Source organism: Marmota monax, unplaced genomic scaffold (genome assembly GCF_021218885.2).
Source record: "Marmota monax isolate L192 unplaced genomic scaffold, Marmota_monax_Labrador192_F-V1.1 WCK01_AAM20220418_F8-fsc00019, whole genome shotgun sequence".
Lineage (NCBI taxonomy): Eukaryota > Metazoa > Chordata > Mammalia > Rodentia > Sciuridae > Marmota > Marmota monax.
This window is the reverse complement of record NW_026695242.1, coordinates 8,101,857-8,126,642: the sequence shown is the minus strand read 5'-3', so window position 1 is coordinate 8,126,642 and position 24,786 is coordinate 8,101,857. Positions and strand designations below refer to the sequence as shown.

Here is a 24,786-nt window from a genome sequence, read left to right as displayed (position 1 = left end):
ACCCAGCTTACTCAGAGTAATTTGACCCCAATTTTCAGGACTTTGCTTCCAATGGTGATTCTTAAACTTGAACATGCATCAGAGTCCCCTGGGGGCTGGTTACAGCACAGATTGCTGCCCACCCGCTTCCCCAGGGTTTCTGTTTGAGAAGCTCTGGAGTTGGACCCCAGAATTTGCATGTCTAACAAACCCCTAAGGGAAGCTGATTCTGCTGGTCACGGGGATCTTGATTTGAGAACTACTGGCTTCAAACTTCTAAAAAACTTTGATTTTTTAGTACTGGGGCTAGAACCCAGAGGGGCTTACCCACTGAGCCACCTCCCCAGCCCTTTTTTTGTATTTTATTTTGATACACAGTTTCATTGATTTGCTTAGTGCCTCACTTAATTGCTGAGGCTGGCTTTGAACTTGTGATCCTCCTGCCTCAGCCTCCCCAGAGCTGGTCCTAGAGGTATGCACCAGGGGGTCTGGCTGTAGGACTTCTGTGCAGGACTGTGGCTCCCAGGCAGCAGGAGGTAGAGATTCAAACTCTTCCTCTTCCTTCTGGGCTGAGCCCCAAACCAACAATGGGTGACCAAAGGGCCCATGGTCTGGGCTGAAGGAACCAGTGTCATCGACCCTTTAAGCTCATTGGACTGGAACCAGGAGGTATGGGTTGTCACTGTGTGCCCTCAGTTTGCCCCTCTGTAAGATGGGCAGGTGGCACTTTTCTGGATGTATTATCATTTTCACAGCAAAAAAAAAATTATTAAAAATGAGAAGGAAAACACAATGAGCTGGGTGAGGGCTGGGGGTGTGGCTCAGTGGTGAGCACTGGCCTGCAGGCGTGAGGCCCCGGGTTCAGTCCCCGGCCCTACAAATAAAATCGAACGAAACTCCTTTTAAAAAAAATGAGCGAGATGAGCTGGAAGGGGGTGGAGGTGGGGGGTCTCCGGGTGTCAGGGTGAATGACAGCCGACTAGGGTTTGAGAATGACTCTGCTGTTTAGCAGTTGCGGGTGTTGGGGAAACTGCCCGGGCTGGCAGCGCCTTGGCCTCCCCATCTGTAACCATCGAGAGAAATGCCTAAGGCATCTGGCCCACAAGTGTCAACCAGGGTGGTTGTTTCTATTTTCAAGATCTTTTCAAGGCTTACGGGAACAGGAAGTCAATTCTTCTCCCCCCTGTGGAGACGGGTGACCTTGCTCAGAACTGCCAAGCAAGTCTCTCCCTGCAGAGTGGCACAGGCCTGTAACCCCAGGGACTTGGGAGGCTGAGGCAGGAGGATCACAAGTCTGAAGCCCTAAGTAACTCAGTGAGACCCTGTCTCTAAATAAAACATAAAATGTGGGCTGAGGATAGAGCTCAGTTGGTAGAGTGCTTGCCTCACATGCACAAGGCCCTGGGCTCAATCCCCAGCACCACAAAGAAAAATAAAATACTGGGGACGTGGCTCAGTGGTAAAGCACCCCTGGGTTCAATTCCCAATATCTAAAAATACTGCCCCCCCCCAACAAAACAAAACTCCCAAGCTTGCCTCAAATTTCCCCCTGGAATGATGATAGTTCTGAGACATGCTTCATTCCCCCAATTTTCCAGGCACTGTTCCTTCTCTAACGCTCACTTATTTGACGATTAACTTATTATTTATTGAGGGCCTATTATGTGCCCCAACACAAGACAGGCGCTAGGCACACAGTGAGGAAAAAGAACCCCCTGCTCCCTGCTCCCTGTGGAACTCACAGGCTGGGAGAAAGCGGACATGAATCTGCAGATCACACACAGCAGGCGAAACTCAAGTGCGAGCTGCTGGGAAGGAGACGGAGATGGTGTAACATCAGGGGGATGAGGTCAGCCTGGGAGGCTGGGGGAGGCTTTAGGAAGGAGGATGTCTGAAGGTAGCAGCAATTGACTGTGTGAAGAGGGAGGGTGGAGGCTTCAGGCAGAGGGAACAGCCTGTGGAAAGGCCCTGCGGCAGGATAAACGTGGCACCCACAGGGAGCTAGGTTGGAGGGCCCGGGAGGCAACAGGGTGGGCAGAGGGAGTCCAGCCTTTATCCCAAGACCAACAGAGCCTGTGGAGTTCTACCAGCAGACAGGGCCATGTGACATGAGATAGGTCTCAAATGTCTTCTCTGATGTCATTGGAAAGATTCTAGGGGACAAAGAGGACTGGGTCAATCTGTTAGGACAAAAGTATGGCAGTGTCCAGAGAAGGTTGCTGGGGCACAGACGGGTCAGTGGGGGGCATTTGAGATGGAGAAACCTCGCTGTATTTGGAGGATCCTTTGGGGTGGACTCCATGGGATGTGGAGGTGGTGGCTCAGGCGGGTGAGGGGTGACCCAGCTGCTGGCTCCCTGACCGTCTAGGTTCACAGTGGTGGCTTTCACTGAGCCAGGGGTGGAATTCTCCCACGTTCTTCAGAGCCCTGTTGGTCACAGGGCAGATAAGACAAGGACCCTCTGCCTGGGTTTCGGAGTCCTTACCTCCTTCAGGTGTCGATGAATCACGTACAGCGTTCAGCTCAGCAGCTGGTACCCAAAATGACAGCCACCTTCGTGCCCCCACCCCCAGCTGTGACAACACTGTGCCTCTGGGTCACCCGCAGCAACCTCTCTGGGAGCTGTTGGCTCTTGCTACAGACACATGTACTTCCCCTGGGGGTGTCGGGAACTCCCCTTGATGTGGGGAGATTTTCTCTCAACCTCGATCCACCTCATTCCGTCAGGGATGAGGAGGCCAGGAACTGGGAACTGGTGGAGGTGGTGCTCTCCCAGGTGAGAGTGTGGGTGTCCCAGGTCTGTGGTCAGGGGCTCTGGCCCTACTCCAAACCAATTGTGACCAGAGGTGAGTCCCTTTTCCATTCTGGACCTCAGTTTACCTAATTGCAAAATGGAGCCGGGCATTGGATTAGAGACTGATCAGAACCCCCGTAGCTCCAAATCTCTGGGGTTCTGTCTCTGTTCAAAGCACTGCAGGCTGTTGGCCAAGACTACCTTCCTCGTCAGTGCTGGGGTTTGGCCCTGCCTCAGCCTGCCCGTCTGATCCTCGAACTTGCTGCACGATCTTTTGGTGCTAAACACCTCAACCTTCTGGCTTCCTGAATCCATCGGTTCTAGCTGGTCCACCTTCCTTCCCCCTGCCTGGGTCGCTCACTCAACACTGGCCAACTCTTCCCTGGGCTGGGACCATCCATTCCCCAACCAGGACCCTTCCTCCTCTCCCCTCTGCTGTGGAAGCTCTGGCTCAGATTCAGCCTTTCATGATTCCGCCCTTTGAGTCCCTTCTTTTTGGAAGCCCCCTACTCCTCCCTGGTGGTCCTGTCATTCACCTGGGGACATTTCTCTAGTCCTGTCTCACCTGGTTTTCAGACTTTCTCTTGCTTGTGCCAGGTCCCCCCATTGGCTGGCTCGATGCAGAACCGACTTCCGGCTTCCCCCTGCCTCAGGGCCTTGGGCTGGGTGTTGGATGAGCGTGGGGAGACCACCAGCCTGAGAAACTCCCAAGCCCTTCTCCCCTGAGCCAAGTCCCAAGGCAACCCACAACTTGCCTTCCTAGTGGGGTCCCCAGCCGACGCCAGTGGACTTCTCTGCTTTGGCCCTGTCCATCTCCAGAAATGGGCCACCCCAGCCATTCCCAGACCTTCTGGCCCAGACTGAGTTATTCCCCTGTGTCCCCTCTGCCTAACAAAGCGTCCTCAGTGGAACAGAGCTGGGACACACAATATGTGCCAACAAAAGCAGCCATTGTAGCCCCAGGGAAGGGGGTGGGGGAGACGCAGGGTGAGGTTTTGCTTTCTGTTTGCCAACACTGGCTCCAGGGAAGGCCCCAGCCCACGGCTCATGAGTCAGACCTGGGGTCCCAGCTGCAATCTGTCCCTCTTGACTTGCCCTGCTTGAGGCAGGAAGAAGGGGGTGGAGTGGAGCCCCCACATTTTCTCTGGAATGGTCTTTCAGCAGGGAGATAATGAGTGATCCTTATGACATGTGTCCCTTCAGTCCCCATTTTGCAGCTCGGAAAACTGAGACAGTGCAAAGGGAAGCCATTATCCCACCACGACTAAGTGGGTTTGCAGAGGCCCAGCGCAGGACCCTCCCATCTGGGCTCAGTCTTTCCTCCACGTGCCTCTCACCCCTGCATTCCTTCTCTGGTGGTCCTCACGCACATAGCCCTGTCTGGGTCTTGGCTTTCTGGTTTTGCAGGACCAGAAGGAGGAGGAAGAGCAATTCCTTCTTCCAGAACTCCATATAAATCAGTTTGGTGGGTGGCATTTCTAAACCGGATGCTCTGGTGTGGTGTTGTTCAGCCCTCTGAACCTACTTTAGAAATGAGCTGGCCTTGGGGCTGGGGTTGTGGCTCAGCAGTAGAGTGCTGGCCTAGCATTGCAAGGCCCTGGGTTTGATCCTCAGCACCACATAAAAAAAAAAAAAAGGTATTGTGTTCAACTACAACTAAAAAATAAATATTAAAAAAAAAAGCCAGCCCTCCAAAACCTCAGCATCAAAGATTCTTTTCATTCCATTTATAAAAACAAACAAACAAACTCCCTTTCTCCAGTTCCCATCTCTGGATCCCACCTTTGAAATATAATTTTTTTTTTTTCAAATTACCGGAACACATTTACAGAATGAAGCACGAATATGGATTTTCTCTTGGATGTTGGTCTTGACCACTGACCTGGTCTCAACATCACGGCCAGACCAGCACCCACTCGCAGATCTCAGACTCTTGGATCTTTTCACTGTGGGCCACAGCTGACGCGACTGGTGCCAGGGGTGGAAATGGAGGGCACTTATTTATTGGGCATCTACTATGTGCTATGGTTAACACTCATTTTAGAGATGAGGAAAATGAGGGTCAGAGCTGGGATTTCAATCAGGGCTGTCTGACTGAAAAGTCAGGGCTACCTCCTCACTTGGCTCAGTCCTGTTCTTGGCTAGGACACAGGACAGTCCGTGTACCCGGGGACCCAGGGAACTGTAGTCTGCAAAGTGGGTAGATCCAAGGGGTCCGTGGTTGGTGGGACATCAGGACCATTATGCAAGAGGGGGATGTCTTCTCCTAAGGGGCCCACCACCTCCCACCGTCCAAACGCAGTCAGACATTCCTTTGGCTCCGTGGTTCTGAGGCGGTCACAGAGAGCCAGCCCTGCAGCCGAGGCCAGGGAAAGCGGATTCGAACCGTCACTCAGGAGAGCTCTGGCTCTGAAGGGACCGTCGCCCCGTGCGCCAGGAGCCCCTGCTCCTGCTCCGCGTGGCACTTCCGATCCCGGCCGCACGCTGCGGCACTCCCCAGTCCCGCGCCCCGCCCCCGGGCGCGCGGCGCCCCCTGCTCCTACCCGCTCCTGGCCCCGCCCCGCCCGGTGTGCCCACCCCTGGCCCGCCCCGCAGCCCCCAGCCCGGCGCCCGCCGCATCCCCGAGCGCGGGCAGACGCACCGGCCGGCAGTTGGCACCCGGGGCGCTGGCGCGTCCGCGACTCCGCTCTCCCGCCGGCCGCCTCGGGCGCCCGGAGCCAGGGATCCAGGCGGCGGCGCCGTGCAGGGGTCGGCGCGGGCGGGCGGGAGGCTGTGAGGCGGAGGCCGGCCAGCGCTCGGGCAGCCCCGGGCGCACCCTGACCTTTCCCGCACCCCGGGCTTGGGGCTCCACCGCCTGCCTGGCCCGCGACCCGGCACGGCCACATGGCTCCGCTCTGCGCGCTGCTGTCCTGCCTGCTGCCCTTGCACTGCGCGCTCTGCGCCGCCGTGGGCAGCCAGACCCCAGGTGCGTGCGGGTCGGGCGCGCGGGGACGCGTGGGGTCAGGGTGCATGCATTCAGGGTGGCCCAGGGTGCCTGAGCCACCCCAGCAGCCTGTGGGAGGCGGTGCGCACAGTCGAGGCTGAACTGCCGCTCTTTTTCTCCCCGGTAATGTCACTAAAGGTAGAGAGACCCCAGGAGGGGATTTAGGAACACCGAGTCTCTCCTTAGGGTGCAGATCTGTCCCTTTGTCTTTGAGGGTGTGCTTGTCTCTCTGCCTCCTCTCTCATCTCTCTCCAGTGAATCTTTCTTTCTGAATCTGCTCCGTTTCCAACTTGGGTGCGCATGCATGTGAGCGTGCGTCTGGTTCCCCACCCCCTCCCCGCACAGAATCAGGCTAGCAGGTGATTTCCCTCCATCACAGAGAGCTCTAGGCACCCACACTTCTGCACAGAAACACCCCTCTAGTCCCTCGTGTAGCATTCTCAGACTCCGCAGAAGCTTTCTCAGGGAAAGGCCCTACACTGTCCTCACCTTGCAGTATGGGATACCTGAGCCTGAGGAGTAGGCTCTGGTCATTTCCACTCAGTGCCAAAGTGGGACTCTTCTTGCAGCCTCTTGGTGACCTCTGCTATCCTGGGGAACGCTGGAAGAGAGGTAGCACTGGCTTGCCTGAAACTGTCTTGGGTGTTGGGGATTTTCAGGACGCCTCATTTTCTGTGTTTTATGGGTGCCGTGAACTGGGGAGGGAGGGGTAGAGCTGTGTAGAAATGGAAACGCCTCCCAAAGTTGTACCCGTTGATCACCAGGCCTGGCAGCCAGAGCGCTGTCACTCCTGCTGGGCGCAGGGAGAATGTAAGGATGGGGCCCTTGGGCATCGGGCCTGGAGCAGGGGACATGACCTCACACTTAATTCAGCCAAGTGGGCAGGTCACCCCCTGTGTGTCCTTTTATTTTTGAAGGTCTATATTTATCCTGTTTGGGGCTGGGCCATGCAAAAATCTCAGCAGCCACTGTGTGGCTTTAAAAAGTTTGCTTTCTAACTTTGGAAAAACATAGAACCATGCGTTCCCTCCCCCGCTCTGCAGCTCCCTCTGCCATCCCCTGGGTTTCTAGGTGTGTTTGTTTTGCCAGCTGCATTCTTGGGAGCTTGGTGAGGAGGGCCTTACCCCAGGCTGGGCTGGTGACCTCAGCTCATTGAGGAAGTTTGGGCAGATCTCTTCTTTCCTCTCTTGCCCTGGGGGACTTCGGAGAATTTCAGTCCTTTCCTAGACCGTGCCCAGGGTTGGGAGCCTTGTTACTAGAGTGACAGAACTGTTTGACATCATTTGTTTTCATCTGCTAAATTTAAAAAGGACCTGAAGGCTTCAGGGAGCATTTCATGTCCACAAAGTGCCTGAGCATCGTTCATCCAAGTGTAAGGATCCAGGAGCTCAGAAAGTGATGGGTGGAGGATGAATGAACCTGGGCTAAGGGCTTCATCTCAGGTGACACTCAGGGTTGTCCCTTCGCCTGACTTCTGCCCACTGAAGTGACTCTTTGTTTACCTCTAACAGAGCTGCGCCTCTCTGGGAAGCTCAGTGACTATGGTGTGACGGTGCCCTTCAGCACAGATTTTCGGGGCCGCTTCCTCTCCCACGTGGTGTCTGGCCCAGCAGCGGCCTCCAAGGGGAGCGTGGTAATGGACAGGCCACCGTTGCACTCCAGTCACCTCAGGGTGGCTCGCAGTCCCCTGCACCCAGAAGGAGAGACCCTGCAGCCTGGCCAGGTGGGGCGCCACTTTCTCTACTTCAACGTGACCATTTTTGGGAAGGAGCTGCACTTGTGCCTGCGTCCCAACTGGAGGTTGGTGGTGCCGGGAGCCTCCGTGGAATGGCAAGAGGATTTTCGGGAGCTGTTCCGTCAACCCTTGCAGCAGGAGTGTGTGTACACTGGAGGTGTCACTGGAATGCCCGGGGCAGCTGTTGCCATCAGCAACTGTGATGGATTGGTAAGGGACTCACTCACTCTCCCTCTTCTGGAGCTGCAGGCTACTCCCCCCGCCCCTCCCTGGCTGCCCTGGGTTTGGGATTCCTACAGGCCTGTTGCTCAGTGTGCACAGAGTCAGGAGCTGTGCTGCCTCCCAGAGAGGTCACTGCATTCTCTTCCTGGCCACCAGGCTCAGGCTCAGCCAGGTGGGAAGCTGCTGAAGGGGCCATGACCTCACACTTAATTCAGCCAAGTGGGCAGGTCACCCCCTGTGTGTCCTTGGGATGGCACCTTTATCTTGCTCATCTCCTCACCATCCATGGACCCCCCCTGGCCCAGGCATGAGCAACCTGGCTGGAACCTCTGGGCCCAGGCAGCACAGAGCTGAGGAAGCAGGCTCTGCAGTGGGAGTGCCAGGCTTGGAATCATGGCCGTGCAATCACTAGCAATGGGGATTTGGGTACATTAACATCTCTGTGGGTCCTTCCCTTGTGTGTAAAGTGGGAATTCATTCATTTTGCAGGTATTTACTATTGTACATTATGGGGTTATGGTAGTGTCCCGAGGCAGACATGGTCCCTGGCCTCACGGAGTAGATCTGCTAGTGATATCATGCGTCACGTGGTCGCTGTGTACCTGGCGCGTGCTCAGGGCTCAGGGCTCAGGGGGAGTCCCTGATATTATTACCACTGTCGTTATGTAACGTCCTTATTCTTGCTCGTCTCTTATCCATCTCTCCTGTTCTGTGTCAGCCAGTCTGTTCTGTCTCTGCAGTTCTTCACAGTTCCTGTCTTAGGTCCCTTGTCCTCCTCGGGGAGTGCCCCTCCTGGTTGGCTCCACATTGCAAACCAGAAAGCCCTGGGTGGCTTCAGCCGGTGCTTGCCCCTGCTGCCCGCTCCTCAGTGTGTCAAGCCCTCGTGAGCTCGCATGGTGGCCCCAGGGCCCTGGGGGCTGGCTCTTTCCAGAGTCCACACAGTCAGGTAGGAGCTGTTGTATCCCGGAAGGGATCCGCGGACCCTCTGTGCTGCCTCCCAGAGAGGTCTTCAGCTTTGAGAGAGGGTGAGCAGGATGGGGAGGGATGGGGGAGTCCTTCCTCACTAGTGGGGCTGGGAGCTTCATCCTCCCCTCTTGCCATCCTCAGGGGTGTCTCCCTGCCCAGGGTCCTGGCTGCCGCGTCTAGGCCTGTGCTTCTCAGCCTTGTTCGTTATCAGCCCCATAACAGGCCGTGTGAGATACTTTCCTCACTGTCCATGCTCCCTTCATGAAATCGGAATACCATACCATGCTGACATACTGTGTGGCGATCTGGGCTTTAGATATAAAAAAGTACTGCTTTTGGTCCTCCTTCAAACCCTGAATAAATGTTCACACCACTGCAGGCAGTAGTCCTGCCACGGAGTGCCACGGTCTAGGCAGGGCTGGTTTCCAAAGCTGAGTATGCTCTAGGATCTCCCACGCCCCTGTCAGTGCATCAGCTCTCCAGGGAGGGACCAGCACCGACACCTTCTACCAGACTCTGCAGGTGATTAGAGGCGAGGATTCTGTAAGACAGACTCTGAGAGACCAGGTTGTAGGGTCAGCAGGAGATACTGCCCTAGTTCTGGGATGAGCCTTGCTGGCAGCCCACACTCACCCCGAAGTCCTGTGCCACCGGCGTCTTGGGTGCAGCAGCTGCGTCGTGGCCACAGTTGGATTGACAATTCTGAATGATGCACTGTCTGTGCAGATGGAGAGGCAGGAAGCTCTGGTGCACGCTGGCAGTTGGGGCCCATGGAACCCCCTTACCTCTTCCCTTCAGCTCCCACTTCTCTGCCCTCCTGCAGTGAGGCACGGAGGAGTGGTCATCCACACACGCTGGGGACCCCCCAAAGGCGCAAGTGCACCATCGTCATCATCATCACCTCCCTGGTTATTGGATGGGCTCCGTGGTCTGTTGATAAGTTGCCGCTGACCACTGGATGCTGCAGGGACAGGGCCATAAAGGGCTCTACCCAGTGCCCCATGAAGCACCATCTCGTGGCCACATGGGGCAGTGTGCTGGATGACACTGTGGTCCCGGGGCTGGCGGATGCTGGAGGTGGGGCTCTTTGGTAGGCCTATGGCTGAGCGTTCCTGAGGTTATGTAGCTCACCTTTAGTGGCCTCTGAGTAAATGTCCTCCTTAGCTGTACGACCTTGGGCGACTTGTTCCCCACCTCTGGACTGGACTCCATGGACCCAAAGAGGGGCTGTACATGATGCCCCCTGGAGTGGGAGTTGACTCTGGGTCATATTTGCAGGAGCTGGACCAGGTCTCAGAGACTGTCCTTGAGTGGGCTTCCAGGCCCTTGTCCTGCTCCTTATACAGAACGGAGGCTCAGGGAGGGGCCTACCTCCGCCTCCCTGCCTTGGACGGGGGGCAAAAATGGACTTTACTGGGCTAAACCTCAGGCTGTGCCACCAAGCCACTACTGTCTCCAGAAGCCTGTCCTGAAGTCCAGTGACTGGACGCCTCCCCTCCAGGCCCAGGGCAGTGCTCCCTGATTGCCTGTCCCCAGGGCCTGTCATCACGTAGCCAAGCCCAGAAGCCTCTCCGTGTGGGGGTTTCCTCACTCCCAGCCCAGGCCAGGGAAGTGCCCAGGTCCTGTGAAAGCAAGGGGCCATCTCACGGGACCCAGCAGAGCTCACCTCCAAGGCCAGCATTTCCAATGATAAGGTTAACTGCACTTGTATGTGGTCTCTGGATTTTAACCCCCTTTCCTCTAACATTTCAAAATTACAAATGAGTTTAAAAATATGTACTGAAATTCATTTCCGGAGCACTGGCCATGGACAAGGTCCACAGGGAGATCATGAGGATCATAAGGACATGCAAAGTTAAAAGTGCCCTACCTCAGTGTTAGGCGGAGTAACTGCCGTGTGGTCTGTGCCCAGTGCCCAGGCAGGAGGAAGGCTGAGGTGGGGCGACGGTTGCTGTCACTACTGCAAGTTCTGGTTGCAAACGAGGGTGCAGTGGCTGGTTCAGACACCGCGTTTCTCACCCGCGCAGTGAACATGCCGCATTGCTGTGCGTCTTTCCAAGAGGGCTTCCTCCAGACCCTTCTACAACTGCAGGCTTATTTGGCTGTGAGGGCCAAGCTCAGGGGCTGGCCTCTGCACCTGCAGCCCTGCCCAGGCCTGGCCCAAAGCTGGCACCTGGAACCAGTCCAGAGGTAGATGACGACGGTGGGGTCACAGGGCCTGGCTTTATGCTCCCTGGGCCAGGCCTATCCCAGCTCATGAAGCACCAGCCCCAGAGCTGCACAGGGCTCCCTGGGGAGGCGGCATTGGCTCAAGAGTATTTGAATGTCATAAACGTGGACAAAAGTGCTGGGCCCTGGCCAGCAGAGTCACTCAGAGTGTCTTGGGGCAGGAAGTAAGGAATGTGGGGAGGCTGGTCCCGTTTGCAAAATGTTTCCTCTGGTGTCTGGGGTGCTGTCACACCTAAGAGCCCAGACTGGGAATGTGTCCAGGTGACAGTGGTGACCAAAAGGGGTGCTCCTCAGAGCCACTGTTGCTCCATACCTGGGAGAAGCACAGAGGCCTGGCCTGGAGGCCAGCTCCTTGTGGGTCCTGGAGGGTCACAGAGTACAGGGATGGGGTCAGCAGGTTGGGGTCCCACCTTCTTAGGGCCCTGATGCCCTGTGCTGTGTGGGCTGGGGCCTGGCTGTGCTGTGCTTCCCCTTTTCCCTGTGCCTCTGTGAGTCAGGGCCTGGCACCGCAGTGGCCATACGTGTAAGATTTGTCACATCTGGTTCTGCTTTTCACTCCTGCCCCCAGCAGACCCTGCGTATTTGACAGGTTACTCTGAGGAGACCTGGCAGGGTGCAGGAGGGGACGGGGCGGGGAGGGGGGCAGAATCCCAGCCCTGCCCCTTGCCACGGACCAAGTCCCAGAAGCACTCTGAGCTGCACTCCTTTTGTCTTTGAAACGGACTGCATGTGGGGGGTGGGCTACTGGCTAAGGGTGAGGTCATAGGAATGCTCTCAAGTGGATCACGGTGGTGTTCACACCACTCTGTGCACACACCACAGACCATTAGGTTGTACATGTCGAGTAGCAAATTGTGTGATATGTGAACTCTGTCTCAACAAGCTGTTATAGAAAGTGCCTGGCCTACAAAAGGGCCCCAAGAAGGGCATTGCCAGTTGTCATTATGAGGAGGTGGTCTAGGGGATTGGGAGGTGCCGGCTCTTCAACTCTGGTGCAGACTGGCTCTGTGATCCTGAGCAAGTGGCAAAGTCCCTCTGGGCTCAGGTTCCTCATCTGTAAGGAGGGGAATTCAGAAGGTTAAATGAGATTATGTAATGTGTCTGGTTTATATCGGGGCCTTGAAAAGTGGGGATTCTTCCAGTAACAAATAGTAACATTTGTTACTTAGTACTTGTGGTAGTAATGATTAATAATGATAAGTACTACCACCATTGCTATATCCTTATATTGCAATGCTATAGACATTTGGCTGTGAGGGCCAAGGGTTATCTTAGGTTTTCTTTTTGGTACCAGGGATTGAACTTTGGGGTGCTTAACCACTGAGCCACATCCCCAGCCCATATTTAAAATTTTTTATTTCGAGACAGGGCCACTCTGAGTTGCTTAGGGCCTCACTAAGTTGCAGAGGCTGGCTATGAACTGGAGATCCTCCTGCTTCAGCTTCCCAAGCTGCTGGGATTCCAGGTGTATGTGTACCCAGCCTAGTGTTGTCTTATGTAGGCCCGAGTCCCAGGCCACCTCTGCTTCTGAGGCTGGGAAAGCCTTGAGCCCCACCCTGTTCTGTGCAGAAAGTGCGGAGGGTGCTTGCTCAGGGCCTGGGGACCTAGTGTTACCATGCTCTTAATGACCCGGAGGCCTAGACGGGCCTGCTGAGAGGTGCCCCGTGGGGCATCCTGTTAACAACCGGCGGCCCCCTGCTCAGGATCCTGAGGCTACAGGGATAAAACTCAGCCCACTATTCCTAGATTCCAGAAGCCTGAAAATCACAGAATGTCTTAAATTTGTGCCCGAGTGTGAGGCTGGGCCTCTGGGGTCAGAGGAACAGGAGGGGAGTTGCAGATGCCCCCAGGAGTGGGTGTGGAGTGGACGTGTAACAGGAGGAACCGCAGAGGCCGGGTGATGGTAGGAGCAGGTGGGATTGTGGCAAATCGGGGAGGACCTGCCCTCTCCAGGCCAGTCTGGTGTTGCTAGAGCTGTGAGTATTTTTGGAAGAAATAAAAAATAAGGATTTTAAAATAAAGTTCTAAGTTTTAAGACAGTTATGAACCAAACACAGCGGGGCGGCTGTTAGTGGCCTTAGATTGCCATCAGTGTCTTAGGCCTTGGATGCTGCTATCATAAAATACCTGAATTGGGACATTACAGACAGTAGAAAAGGATTCCTCAGGGGTCTGGAGGCTGGGAAGCCAAGGCACCAGCACTCTGGTGCCTGGTGAGGGCGTCTCTCTGCTTCCAAGATGGAGCCTGGATGCTTCGTCCTCTTGGGGGGGAGGAAAGCAGAGGAGACGGAAGGGATGGAAGAACAAAAGAGCCTCGCTAGTTCCCTCTGGCCCATTTTAAGGTTGCTCATCCTGTTCATGGGAACTCTGTCCTCCTGATTTAGTCACCTAAAGCCCACCTGTCGTAATACGACCCCGCCGATGGTTAAGTTTCAACATGAATTTGGGGGCCCCATTCACACCATAACAGTGAAGCAGTATGTGGTGGGGATGATGTGTGACCCCTGGAATCAGGCCGCCTGGGTTGACCTGCCTGCTGTCCCACAGGGCCTCCCCTAAACTCCGGGGCCCCAGTTTGCTCCCCGGGAAAGCGTGTCATGGTGTGAAGGTTCTGTGATGCTCACCATCAGCCTGGCTACTGGGTGGTGTAGCTTTATTGGTTGAGTCCACTAGGTCTGAGGATGGTGGCGGGAAGGAATGGAAGTGTCGAGCACCCATTTATTTGTCTGCTGCCCAGGGGGTCTCTGAGCCCTCGACTGAGCAGGTGGGACCCAGCCTCGCCCCAAACTGTGTTTTTCTCAGGGTGCAGCTTGCTCCTATCCCCAGTTGGCATTCTTGCCATGACCCTTCCCATTAGTTGTTCCCAAAGGCAGGGTGTCAGCGTGGTCACCTGTGTGTCCCTTTGACCCCAGCATGGGGCCATCTACCAGGCAGTCTCCAGGTGCATGTCAGGAAAGGAGAGTGGGGGGGCTTGTTCTCAGAGGTGATGCTAATTCCCATCTGTGTGCAGGACAGCACCTCTGTCATCATCTTCTTCATGGACAGCCCTGGGCCACTTCTGTCCCTGGGCCAGAGGTTACCAATGTGGCACGCACACCACCCCTTGCCCTTCTGCTCCGCAGCAGCCCCACGTGCTCCCAGTGGTGCTCGAGGCCGTCACTCTTGTGGCCCCGTGGACCGTGAGGGGACCCTATTTGCCTGTACTCTGTAGTCCACTGCTCAGGGACTCTCTGTCCCCAGGACTCACACCCTCTGGGCATGGGAGCCAGGTTTTCATGTTTGCTGTGTAGATTTAGACAACCCGGCTCCCTGAGATTCACGGGTCCCCTGTGGAATTAAGTTTGCAGCTTTGCAGACCAGAAATGGATACTGGAGAGAAACGGAGCTTCCTGTGACCCACCCCACTGTGGTGACCCTAGTCGGTGGCCTGCTTCCTGACTGTGGGCGTGTGAGGGCCTGGGCCACAGGCAGGACAGGACTCAGTGTGGAGGTGACTCCAACCAGATCCCAGAATATACTGGGGAGGTAGCAGCACAGGGAACCGAGTGACTATGTGACAAAACAGTGAGGGCCGGGGAACTTTGACAGCAGCTGCTGCCCTGGCCTGGTCCTGCAGGGTGGCTGCGGGGCTCTCTCCTGGTTGCTCCTGGACTCTGGGGGTGGCTGCGTTCAGCCTGATGGTGGACTGGGCCGGAGGGTCTCAGTGGGCCTCCTCAGTGCCAGTGCATGCTGGCTGTTGGTGGGTGGCCTTATTCTGTCACTTCTTGACTTCCAGCAGGTGACTGGCTTCCTCTGCTGCAGTCTGTGAGCAGCAGTCCAAGAGAGGAAGGCCCAAACTGGGGGACCCCCTTAGACCCAACCTTGGGAGTTGCCTGACATGGTTCTGATCATTGTGTTGGTCAAAGTGAGTCTCAGGGCTAGGCTAGAATTTTTCCAGAATGGAGAGATGGACTCCATCTCTTGAGGGGAGGGTCAGCAGAGAGACTCATTGCAGAGACTGTGCACAGGGACTGGAGAGACAGCAGCAACCATCTTCCCAAACATTCCTCCATACTGACGCTAGGGGCAAGTAACTCGACTTCTCTGAGCCTCAGTTTGTGCATCTGTAAGGTGGTTGGAAATCATGCTGTAGTAGTGTGTTCACAGAGCCAGGTGCGGTGGCACGTGCCTGTAATCCCAAGGCCAAGGCAGGAGGATCACGAGTTCAAAGCCAGCCTCAGAAATTAGAGAGGCTCTAAGCAATTCAGTGAAACCCTGTCTCTAAATGAAATATAAAAAGGGCTGGGGATGTGGCTTAGTGGTTGAGCACCCCTGGGTTTATTCCCTGGTACCAAAAAAAAGTGGGGAGTGCACAGTGGTGGGTGCATAGTGGGGGATGTGCAGTGGGGGGGTACATAGTGGGGGTGCGCAGTGGGGGATGTGCAGTGGGGGTGGACGGTGGGGGGTGCACAGTGGGGGATGCACAGTGGGGGATGCACAGTGGGGGTGCGTAGTGGGGTATGTGCCTTGGGAGGTGCACAGTGGGGGTACGCAGTGGGGGATGTGCAGTGGGGGTGCACGGTGGATTTGCCCCTGGACCCTGATGCCTATCCCAGGGCCCTTCCTCTTGCTTCCTGGAGGCCCATCCCCCGGGCTGGCCTGTTGAGGGGAGGTGATCGGGCGCTGTGACTTTCCAGTCCTGAGGCTGTCTGGTCTTGCAGGCTGCCTCCCTGGCCTCCCTGTGACTGGCCTTGCTGTCTGGGATTAATAACTTATTTATGATATGGAGTAAGAGCCAGACATCACCTCACTGCTGCGCCGAGCACCTCCCCTTGCAGCGAGGGCTTGTTTGATTTTTCTTCCTGGACAGCTGTGGTGTTCCCTGGCACTGGGAGCTGGTGAGCGTGGAGGGGCTGAGCTGGGTCTCCTCCCGTCCTGAGGGCACAGAGGCCGGGTGGGCTCTCAGCGAGTGCCCTCGGGGTTTCCCTGTTTCCCAGGCTTTATAGTGGAACGTTCTAAAGCCCTTTGCAGGCCCCAGCATCTGTTTCCAGCCCCTGGGCCTTGCCCTGCCTTCCGAGCCCTAGAAGCACCACCAGCCCTAATCCCGGCAGCCCAGAGCTCCCTGTAGCACAGGCTCAGGGTCTTCTGACGGCTGCAGGTCATGAAGCCTCCCTGGTGGTCTAAGGCCATCACGGTCCCCATCCTCCCCACTGACTCTGACCTAGCTGGAAACAGCTGTGGCTGGAAAAGGCTCTGGGGGCCTCTGTGTCCCTCTTCATTTCCCAGCTGAGAGAGCGGAGGCTCAGGGGAGCCAAGGACTGGCCCAGGGTCACGCAGAGCAGGTGACCGTTCCATCAGGACTGGTGGGGCCCCACGCTACTCCTACGGCCCCAGCAGCCCGTCCTGAGTCAGTGGAAGAGGCCTGGTGTACGTGAGCATGACTCAAGACCATAAGTCACGGTGTGTCTGATGACACGTGATGAGGAAGATGGGCCCTGGCGTCCTGGGAGCCCCTGGGTGGGACAGGGTACCCTTAAGGTGTCTAGGAGGCTCCTCCTTCGAGGGGCTGCTCGGCTTCCCCAAGACTTAGAGGCCAGCTCAGAAAGAACAGGTGCCCACGGCCCAGTTAGTGGGATCTGAAGCACAAACGGAACCCTCCGGTATTCCTCCACCCGAGTCACCATGGCTGCTGCTTTAACCATTTTCAAAATGTCAGTGAGGGGGCAGGTGGCAGGGACTTGTGTGAGGTACACATCACTGGTCATGGGACCGCAAACGCCCTGCAGTGATGTGCTGTCATGCCACCAAGGGAGCCGTAGACAGGCGCCTGGTGGAGAAAGATCTGAAGGTGAGAGCCTCTGTCAGGACTCGGCTGGTCCCCAAGCAGACTTGTCCCCAGCAGCTTGCTGAAGGCCTTTGTCAGGCTTGGCTTTGGAGCCAGCCGCATATTTACACCTTCCCTCTGTCCAGAAAAAGCCTGTCCCCTGTCCAGGGCCCCCCACCCCCTTGAGGCTGACGGGAGCCCACCCACACTGCCCAGGCACCTCCCACGGGAAGTCTGCTGGCCTGGGGGTGTGGGACATGGGATACCGTGTCACCATCACCCCCGAATGGGGAGGCTCTGGGTGAAATACGCTGTCCCCCAACCCACAGCCACCCCGTGGGAGCAGGGGGTGGTCTCTCATAAGGGGCCCGTGCCCAAGGGAGTTTGTTTTGAAGTCTGGTCCAGAGGGTGCTTGTGTAAGGTGGCTCACAACAAAGCAGGTGGCGTGAGGTGAATCAGTTCGCGTCCCCTGTGAAGCTGGAGCAGCACAGAGGCCCTGGGCGTGTGGAGGAGGAGCGATGATAGGTGACAAGTGAGACGGCTGGCATCCTGGGAACTCATAGCAGGGACAACGGTGTGAGGACCCTGTGGACACGTGTGATTCCAGGTGTGGAACAGGTCCCGGGGGCTCTCCTGTGAGCCACGTCCTGTCCCCCGGGGTGATAGCAATGCTCCTTATCAGACTGTCCTGCGCCTTGCTGTTTGGGCACCTTGGTAAGTGCAGGTCACTCCTTGGGAGCAGCCAGCCGGGGCCGTCATCGTCCCTCCTCCCCGTCCTCCTTACTGCCTTCCCTATGGGGATCCTGCTCCGCCAGGGCCTGCCTTCAGCCCCCTCTGGCTTTTGCCCACCCTCCCTGACTCCCTTATTTAAGATTTCAGCCTCCGTTCCCCACCCGGCCTTTGTGCCCGTTTTCTCTGGAGCAATTTCCACTGCCTGCCCGGGGCCCAGCTCGCCCCGACTATAGAACATTCCTTCTTCCTTTCCCATCGAAGGCTTATTTCTTGTGCGGGTGGGTGAGCGGCAGGATCTGGCCAGCTGGGATCCAGGTTCAGCCGCAGGTGACAATGCTACCGTTCCATCATTTGGTGTCCCCTCAGCCCTCGACAGCACGGTGGCTCCACAGGAAGAGGGAGTTTGGGCTGCATCCCCAGCACCTGGCAGGGCCTGCCCAGCTGTTCTCTGATGAGTGAGTGAAGGAAGGAACCAGGGGCGCGGCAGGGAGGGTCGAGGAGGCGGAGTGCTGCACAGGGTGAAGGCAGCGGGACCCTGGGGAACGGCCCGGTGGCTGCGGGCATCTGTGTGTTGTAACTGACCGCCGTGCTTCGGTGAGGAGTCGGAGCTCTGGAAGTCAGGAGCGTGCGCTCGAGGCTGGTCCCTGGCAGGATTTAGGTGCTACACCTGCTTTTCCCACCCTTTCCTGAGGTGGTCCGGGGTCGGTGTGTGATCAGGGCCCTGTTGTGGGGTCAGAGTTAGGTGGCATTGGGATTTTGGTGAATAGGTCATGCCTCTTTCCATCTCCTTTGCTTACTTGCCTTCTACAGGACACCTTCATCTGCCACTTGCTGCAGATCTGTGTGTGTCGGACTTGGTGACAACCATTACCTGTATGATCTCACCTGGGGGAGGCGGGGCGGGCAGCCCAGCAGCACCTGTCTGGGCCAGGCTGCTATGGGGTTGGATCAGAGGGGAGGCCTGGCTGGGACAGGGACCTCCTGGGCCCCCCTCAGGCTGGCCCTCCCCTGCTGAGGGGCTGGCTGCTTAGTTTCCTGGTGCTGGCATCGGGGGAGCTGTGGGCTTCGGCTGTGGAGCCTCCGTGACAGGAGCCCTCCTCAGCCCAGGCCTGGCAGCCCCGCCGCCTTCTGGCACTCACGGGCTTCTTCCTGTCTCCTCGTCCCGAAGCTACAGCCGCAGCCAGGACTTGGGGCCAAGCAGGGGGCTCGGCAGTGCTCCCGGCCGAGCATGGTGGGCTATAATGGTGGCGCCTCCAAGCCACGTGGCTCCTGGGCACTGGGAAGTGGAAATTGGGGGTGGCTGCAGGCCCAGCGAGGTCCGCACTCTCCTGGGCTCCGGGGAAGGGTTTGCGGCCGAAGGCGAGCTTCTGAGACCTACAGGTGAGAGCCCTGCTCCAGGACCCCTGCTTCTGCCGGATGAGGAGGGGGTGGATACAAAGTCACACCCCCTTCTTTAAGAACAGTCATTAAGTGTTCGATGACCTGAGCAACTTATTTCTAGTTTGCTAGAGAACAGAGTTACTAGTCTCCACCATCATCGGCATTGAAAACATCAGAGGTGCTACTAATTCTTGTCATTAGAGAGGTACTGCTGATGATTGTCCTTACACCGTGGGCTTCCCAGCATGGCTGGCTGTGGCATTGACTTGCCCTTGGCTACCAGGAAATCACAGCCCCTCATCCCTAACTCCTTCTGGGGTCCACCTCCCTTGTTGGGGCAATTTTGGCAAATTATTCTTCACTCACAGAAGAGTGGCACCTTGCAGGGAAGAGATGATCAGGTCCTGAGACGGCACCGGGCACAGGTCCAGTGTGGTCTCAGGGCCCTTGGTCGCAGCGGGAGAAGTGTGAGAACCCAGCCTGTCTGGACGCCACCCCTCCCCCTGTCCCATTCAGGGCACACATACGTGGTCCACTCATTTCCTCTCTTTCTTGCCCACTTCCTACAATACAATAGACTCATTCTGGTTGAACCTCCACCGCACCCACCCCATGCTGTCTTCTTTTTCTTTTTGATCTGGGCGATTGAACCCAGGGGCCCTTAAACACTGAACCACATCCCCAGCCCCCCTTTTTAAATACTTTATTTAGAGACAGGGTCTTGCTAAGTTGCTGAGGTTGGCTTTGAGCTAGTGATCCTCCTGCCTCAGCCTCCTGGGCGCTGGGATTACAAGCATGTGCCACCATGCCCGGCTTCTTCTTTCTAAGAAGAGACACGGACTGTCCCTTAGACATTCTTTTTAATGTGAGACATTTCGTTGGATGCCTCCAGAGTTTAGGCGTGTGGCTCTCGGCTCTGGCTGCACATCTGAACCCCTGGGTGTCTCCAAGAACATGCTGATGGCCAAGCCCCACCCACTGAGAGTTGATTCCATGGGTCTGGCGTCTGGCCTGGGTGACAGTTCTGCAAATTCCTCAGGTGACTTTGATGAGCATCAAGGCACAAGGACCACTGCTGTAGCCTTCCGGAAAGTAGACTCTGTGTTTGACAGAGAAACTAGGGTCATGATGTGGGGGCCAGGAGAGCCAGGCCAAGGAAGGAGGGAAAGAGAAGACCTCACGCTGCTGCTGGCCAGGCCCAGGAGGGACGTCCCACAGGCCTTATTTCAGTTCATCCTCCCAAAGCTTTGGCTTTGGATGTGGAAACCGAGGCTTGGAGAAGGCCTCAGGTGTGCCACCATCTGGGAAGAGCCCCAGCTGGGGATGGAATCTCAGGTGTGTCACTCCCCAGCCTCTGAACCGCTTGGCAGGACAGTGGGGAACAGAAAAGGAGGGTTCTGTTGTGTGGGTGCTATGGGTTGAATCTGGAGCTTCCTCCAAAGGCCCGTGTTGAAGGCTTGGTGGCCAGCCTGTGGTGCTCTTGGAGCTGGTGGAACCTGGGGAGGTGTGGCCTGTAGCAGGAAGTGAGGTCACTGGGGATATTGGGACTGTGGTCCCTTCCTGTCTCTCTCTTTGCTTTCAGCTGCTGTGAGGTGAGCAGCTTTGCTCCACCACATGCTCCCCACCACGGTGTTCTGCTTCGCCACAGGCCCAAGATAATAGAGCCACACAGACTGGAACCACTGAAACGAAGCCAGAATAAACCTTTTCTCTTTTTAAGTTCATTATTTCAGGCATTTTGTCACAGGGACAGACATTGAACACGAGTTTGTTTCCTCCCTCCCCCCTCCACCTCCCAAATGGTCTTAGGAAAGGGAAGTTACATAATTATTGCCCGCTCATTTTAGTAGGCAATCATTCTGTGCAGAATCGGCTTTCCTTTTGCAATAAGGAAATCATAGAAAAGTTAGATAATACCTGGAAATTTAAAAAGAAGGAAATCGCATATGATTTTGCCATCCAGAGACAACTCCCTAGCAGCTGGGTATGTCTCCAACCCACCTTCATCTGTACGTATTTTTTACCTTTAAAATCACCCTCTTCCAGACTTTTCCCCTAAGCATGCTCAACCACTGGTACCCCCTCCTCCCCCAGGGATATCGTCCCATTTACTAAGCAGCTCAAACCCAGGCCACAGTGCAGCCAGAAGTTAGGGTCAAACCCTCCTGTGGTTCCAAAGTGTTGCTCCCAGCCCTGAGCCCCCTGCTCCCTTCTTGAGTGACAGGGGTTCCAATGATGATGACGATGATGATGATCATGATGGCAAATGCAAACCCTTACTTAGTCCTGGGCGCATGGCCAGGTCCGTGCTAGGTTCCCAGGTACGATCTCTACAAGATGGTGCTGCTATAATCCCAGAGCACAGGGATGTCGAGCAACTTGCCCCAGATTGTATGATTTGGACGGCAGAGCCGGAATCTCAACTCTCCTGGCTCTGCCACTTGGCTCCCAGCCCTAGGGTCTCAGTGTTCACCCACCCACCCACCGTGTTGCCCACCCACCCACTGTGTTGCCTCTCCTAGAAGGAGGGATTCGCACCACGCTGGGCTGGGCTCTGCAAGACCTCAGCAGCCTTTCACCCGGTCCCTCCCAGGGCCTGCCAAGGACATGACCCTGGGAACTGAGCCCAGTGGTCACCCCAGATGACCGCCTGCAGCTGCTGCGGCCTCGCTTTTCCCGGTGTTCCCCCCGGGTGTTGGCCCACTCTGGGAATGCTCCTGCCGCCCCTCCGGGGCATGGCAGAACATGCCAGTGGAGGGCAAGTCTGACTGTTTTGGGCCCCATCCTCCAAGGGCTCCTTGTTCCTGCCTGTCCCCTAGGGCTGCAGCTAGGTCTGAATCAGCTTGTAGACTTTCCTTGGCTGGGGCCAAGGTCTTGGCTGCCCCAACCTCCAGCAGCGCTCCTGTGGTTGGGGCTTCCACATCAGGTTTGAATTATATGGAATCTCAGCGTCTGCGTGCTTTCAACCCAGCCACGCTGACTCACGCTGCACGGTGGCGGGTGACCTACGTGCTGTGTATGTGTCTCCCTGTGTCTCTCTTCTCCCTAATATGTGCATTTTTTTTTTCATACCAGAGATTTAACCCAGGGACATTTGACCATTGAGCCACATCCCCAGCCCTTCTTATATTTTATGTTGAGACAGGGTCTCGCTAAACTGCTTAGGCTCTCGCTAAGTTGCTGAGGCTGGCCTTGAACTCATGATCCTCCTTCCTCAGACTCCTGAGTTGCTGGGATTATAGGCAGGTGCCACTGTCTCTGGCTATTTTTTTTTTTAAACTACCTTGATGAGATGTAAGTCATGTACCATGTAACTCACCCTGTGTAAAGTGTACAATTCAATGGATTTTGTTGTATTCCCTGATACATGCAACCATCCTCATAGTCAATTTTAGAAGATATTCATCAGCTCAAAAAGAAATATGGGCCCTTTAGCTTCCCCCCCCCACAACTCCTCCTTACCCAGCCCCTGGCAACCACTAACCTATTTCTGACTTCTATACATTTATATAAATGCACTTATATCTGGTCTTTGGGGTCTGGTTCTTTGAGGTGGCATAGTGTTTTCTGAGTTCATTCGTGTTATGGTTTGTATCAGTACTTCATTCCTTTTCACGACTGGGTAATATTCCATGGTGCGATATGCCAGGCTTGGTTTATTTGTTCTTTCATAGATGGGCATGAAGATTTCCACCATTTGGCTGCTGGGAGTAATGCTTCTATAAACACCCACTGGCATGGTTTTGTTGTAGACATATGTTTTTGTTTCTTTGGGCTTATTCCAAGAAGTGAAGTTTCTGGATCAGGCGGCCATTCCATTAAATCACTCGAGGAACTGCCAGACTATTTTCCAAGTGACCACACCATGTTACATTCCCACCAGCAAAGCCTGGGGTTCTGATTTCTCCACATCCTTGCTGTTATCAGACTTGGACTCTAGCCGTTCCAGTGGGTGTAAAGGGTGGTTTTGATTGGCATCACCCTGGTGACTAATGATACTGAACATTTTTTTCATGTGCTTATTGGCCATTAAGATATATTCCTTGGAGACATGTCTATTCAGATCCCTTGCCCATTTTTAAATGGGGTTATTTGTCTTTTAATTATCAAGTTTTAAGAGTTTTTAAAATATATTCCAGATCCAAGTCCTTATTAGGAGAGCAGAGGCTGCTCTAGTGTCTTTTTGCACCCCACCCCGTCAGCCCTGGCATGCAGTAGGTGCTCTGTGCAGATGTGAGGACATGCCAGGAGAAGGGATCTGGGCCATTTTGAAGAGTCCTGGCAGGAGCCAGGTCCCAGGGTGTCGGGTGTGTAGGGTGGGGCTGCCCTCCCTTGTCATGAACCACAGACAGCAGCCCAGCCTGACCCCTTGGGGGGTCTGCACCCTGCAGTTTACGCTGGGTGCTGTTTTCAGCTGAACCCATTTTGCAGGAACCACCAGAGGTTGGGGGATTTGATCCCTGGGCTCACGTTTCCCCCTTGATTTTGGTTTGAGCAAGCAGGAAAAGGGTAGTGCTGTTTGCAGAGTTGGGAAAGACAGGGAAAGGAGTGAGTCTGGGAGTCACACCAGGGTTCCATGGAGATCAGGACTCCACCACGGGGCTGTTGGATGATCACATAAGGACTTCCGGGAGGAGTCAGGGCTGCGGATGTAATTTGGGAATCACCTGCGAACACCTAGTCTCTTAAGCCAGGATTGAGGAAATGCCCAGGAGAGTGTGTGGTTAGAGGAGACCAGAAAAAGAAGTGATCGCTAGCTTTGGTCACGTAGTGGTCACAGGTGAGGAGCCTCCGGGAAGTCGTGGCTCTAAAAGTCACTTGGGGTGTGTAGAGGGGCACAGAGGGAGTGGGTGTGGAGGCAAGTGGTGTCCTGGGGTGGCAGCTGGGCAGGGATGGGGGCAGGGACAGAGGGGACAGCATGTGATGCTGGGAAGAGGGGTGCTGAGTACAGGAGCTGAGCCCTTGAGGAGGCGAGAGGGAGGTGACCCTGGGCACAGGGTGCAGGAGGAGGGCCCAGTGGGGGAGGGCTGTTCGTAGTCAGGTGGTGGGAGCCCTGGAGTTTGGGCGGGGGCAGTGCTGGGAGTCTGGCCATTTGGAGACCTGGAACGGACATGGACCGCGGGAATGCAGCACCACCCCAGCCAGCGTCACGCACATGTGCCATGTGTGGTTGGGTTTCAGGTGAGAGCCGAGGATATCTGCGTGTGTCACCTCCGACAATGTGTGACCATCGAGTAGGGGGGTGTGGTTGGGCTGAACCAGGGCAGAGGAGCTTCTCTGGGAGAGCAGGAAGGGTTGGGGGAGAGAGTTATGGGTGTTCATATGACAATCACGGTGTGCGTGGGACGCCAGGTGTGAGGCGTGGGGGAGGGGGGTGAGGCCTTGGTGGGGGAGGGGGCTAGCTGTGCTGGGTTGAGTGAGCCAGGCGGTGGTGGGAAGCAAGGAGGCACTGCACTCCAGGTGGCCGAGGTTTTAGCAGTTGCAGGAGACACATGGTCTAGGGAGAGAGTGAGGTGGAGGTGGCTGGGAGAGATGCAGGGTGCTGGGTGGGGGACATCCAGCGCCCCTCAGGAACCCGGTGGAAACCATCTCTGTTCCTCACCCCACACTCCAGCTTCCTCTCATTTGTTCAGAGGAAGCAGCTTCAAGGCCTGATTTGCTGGAAGCTTAGAACCTGGGACAGCACCGCCAGCCCAGGGTTCCCAGTGGCAATAAGACCCTCGTGATGAAGTTTCTGGACCGAGTTCAGGAGGGATGCGCTCTCTTAGGCAGTGGTAGGATGGCTGGCTAGCAGGTAGCTCTTCCAGCTTTTTTCTCTTCTGAGAGGCACAAGATAAGCCAGCCATGCGAGGAGGAAGAGGAGGAGCCCCAGCCCACCCCGTGATTGGCTCCACAGACTGCTGTCTTGAAATGGGTCCCCTCTCTAGGTATATAGGAAGGTTGGGGCACCCAAGGGGACAGCA

At 55.9% G+C, this 24,786-nt stretch overlaps 1 protein-coding gene across 1 annotated transcript in view; it reads left to right on the top strand.

Moving 5' to 3' along the window:
• The first annotated feature begins 5,623 nt into the window (after positions 1-5,623).
• Adamts14 (ADAM metallopeptidase with thrombospondin type 1 motif 14) overlaps positions 5,624-24,786 on the top strand; it is an 82,467-nt gene continuing 63,304 nt past the window's right edge. Inside the window, exons 1-2 of the mRNA XM_046419850.2 lie at positions 5,624-5,738; positions 7,268-7,701. Of these exons, the coding sequence (XP_046275806.1) occupies positions 5,657-5,738; positions 7,268-7,701 (516 nt within the window). The 5' untranslated portion in view covers positions 5,624-5,656. The remainder of the gene's footprint in view (positions 5,739-7,267; positions 7,702-24,786) is intronic.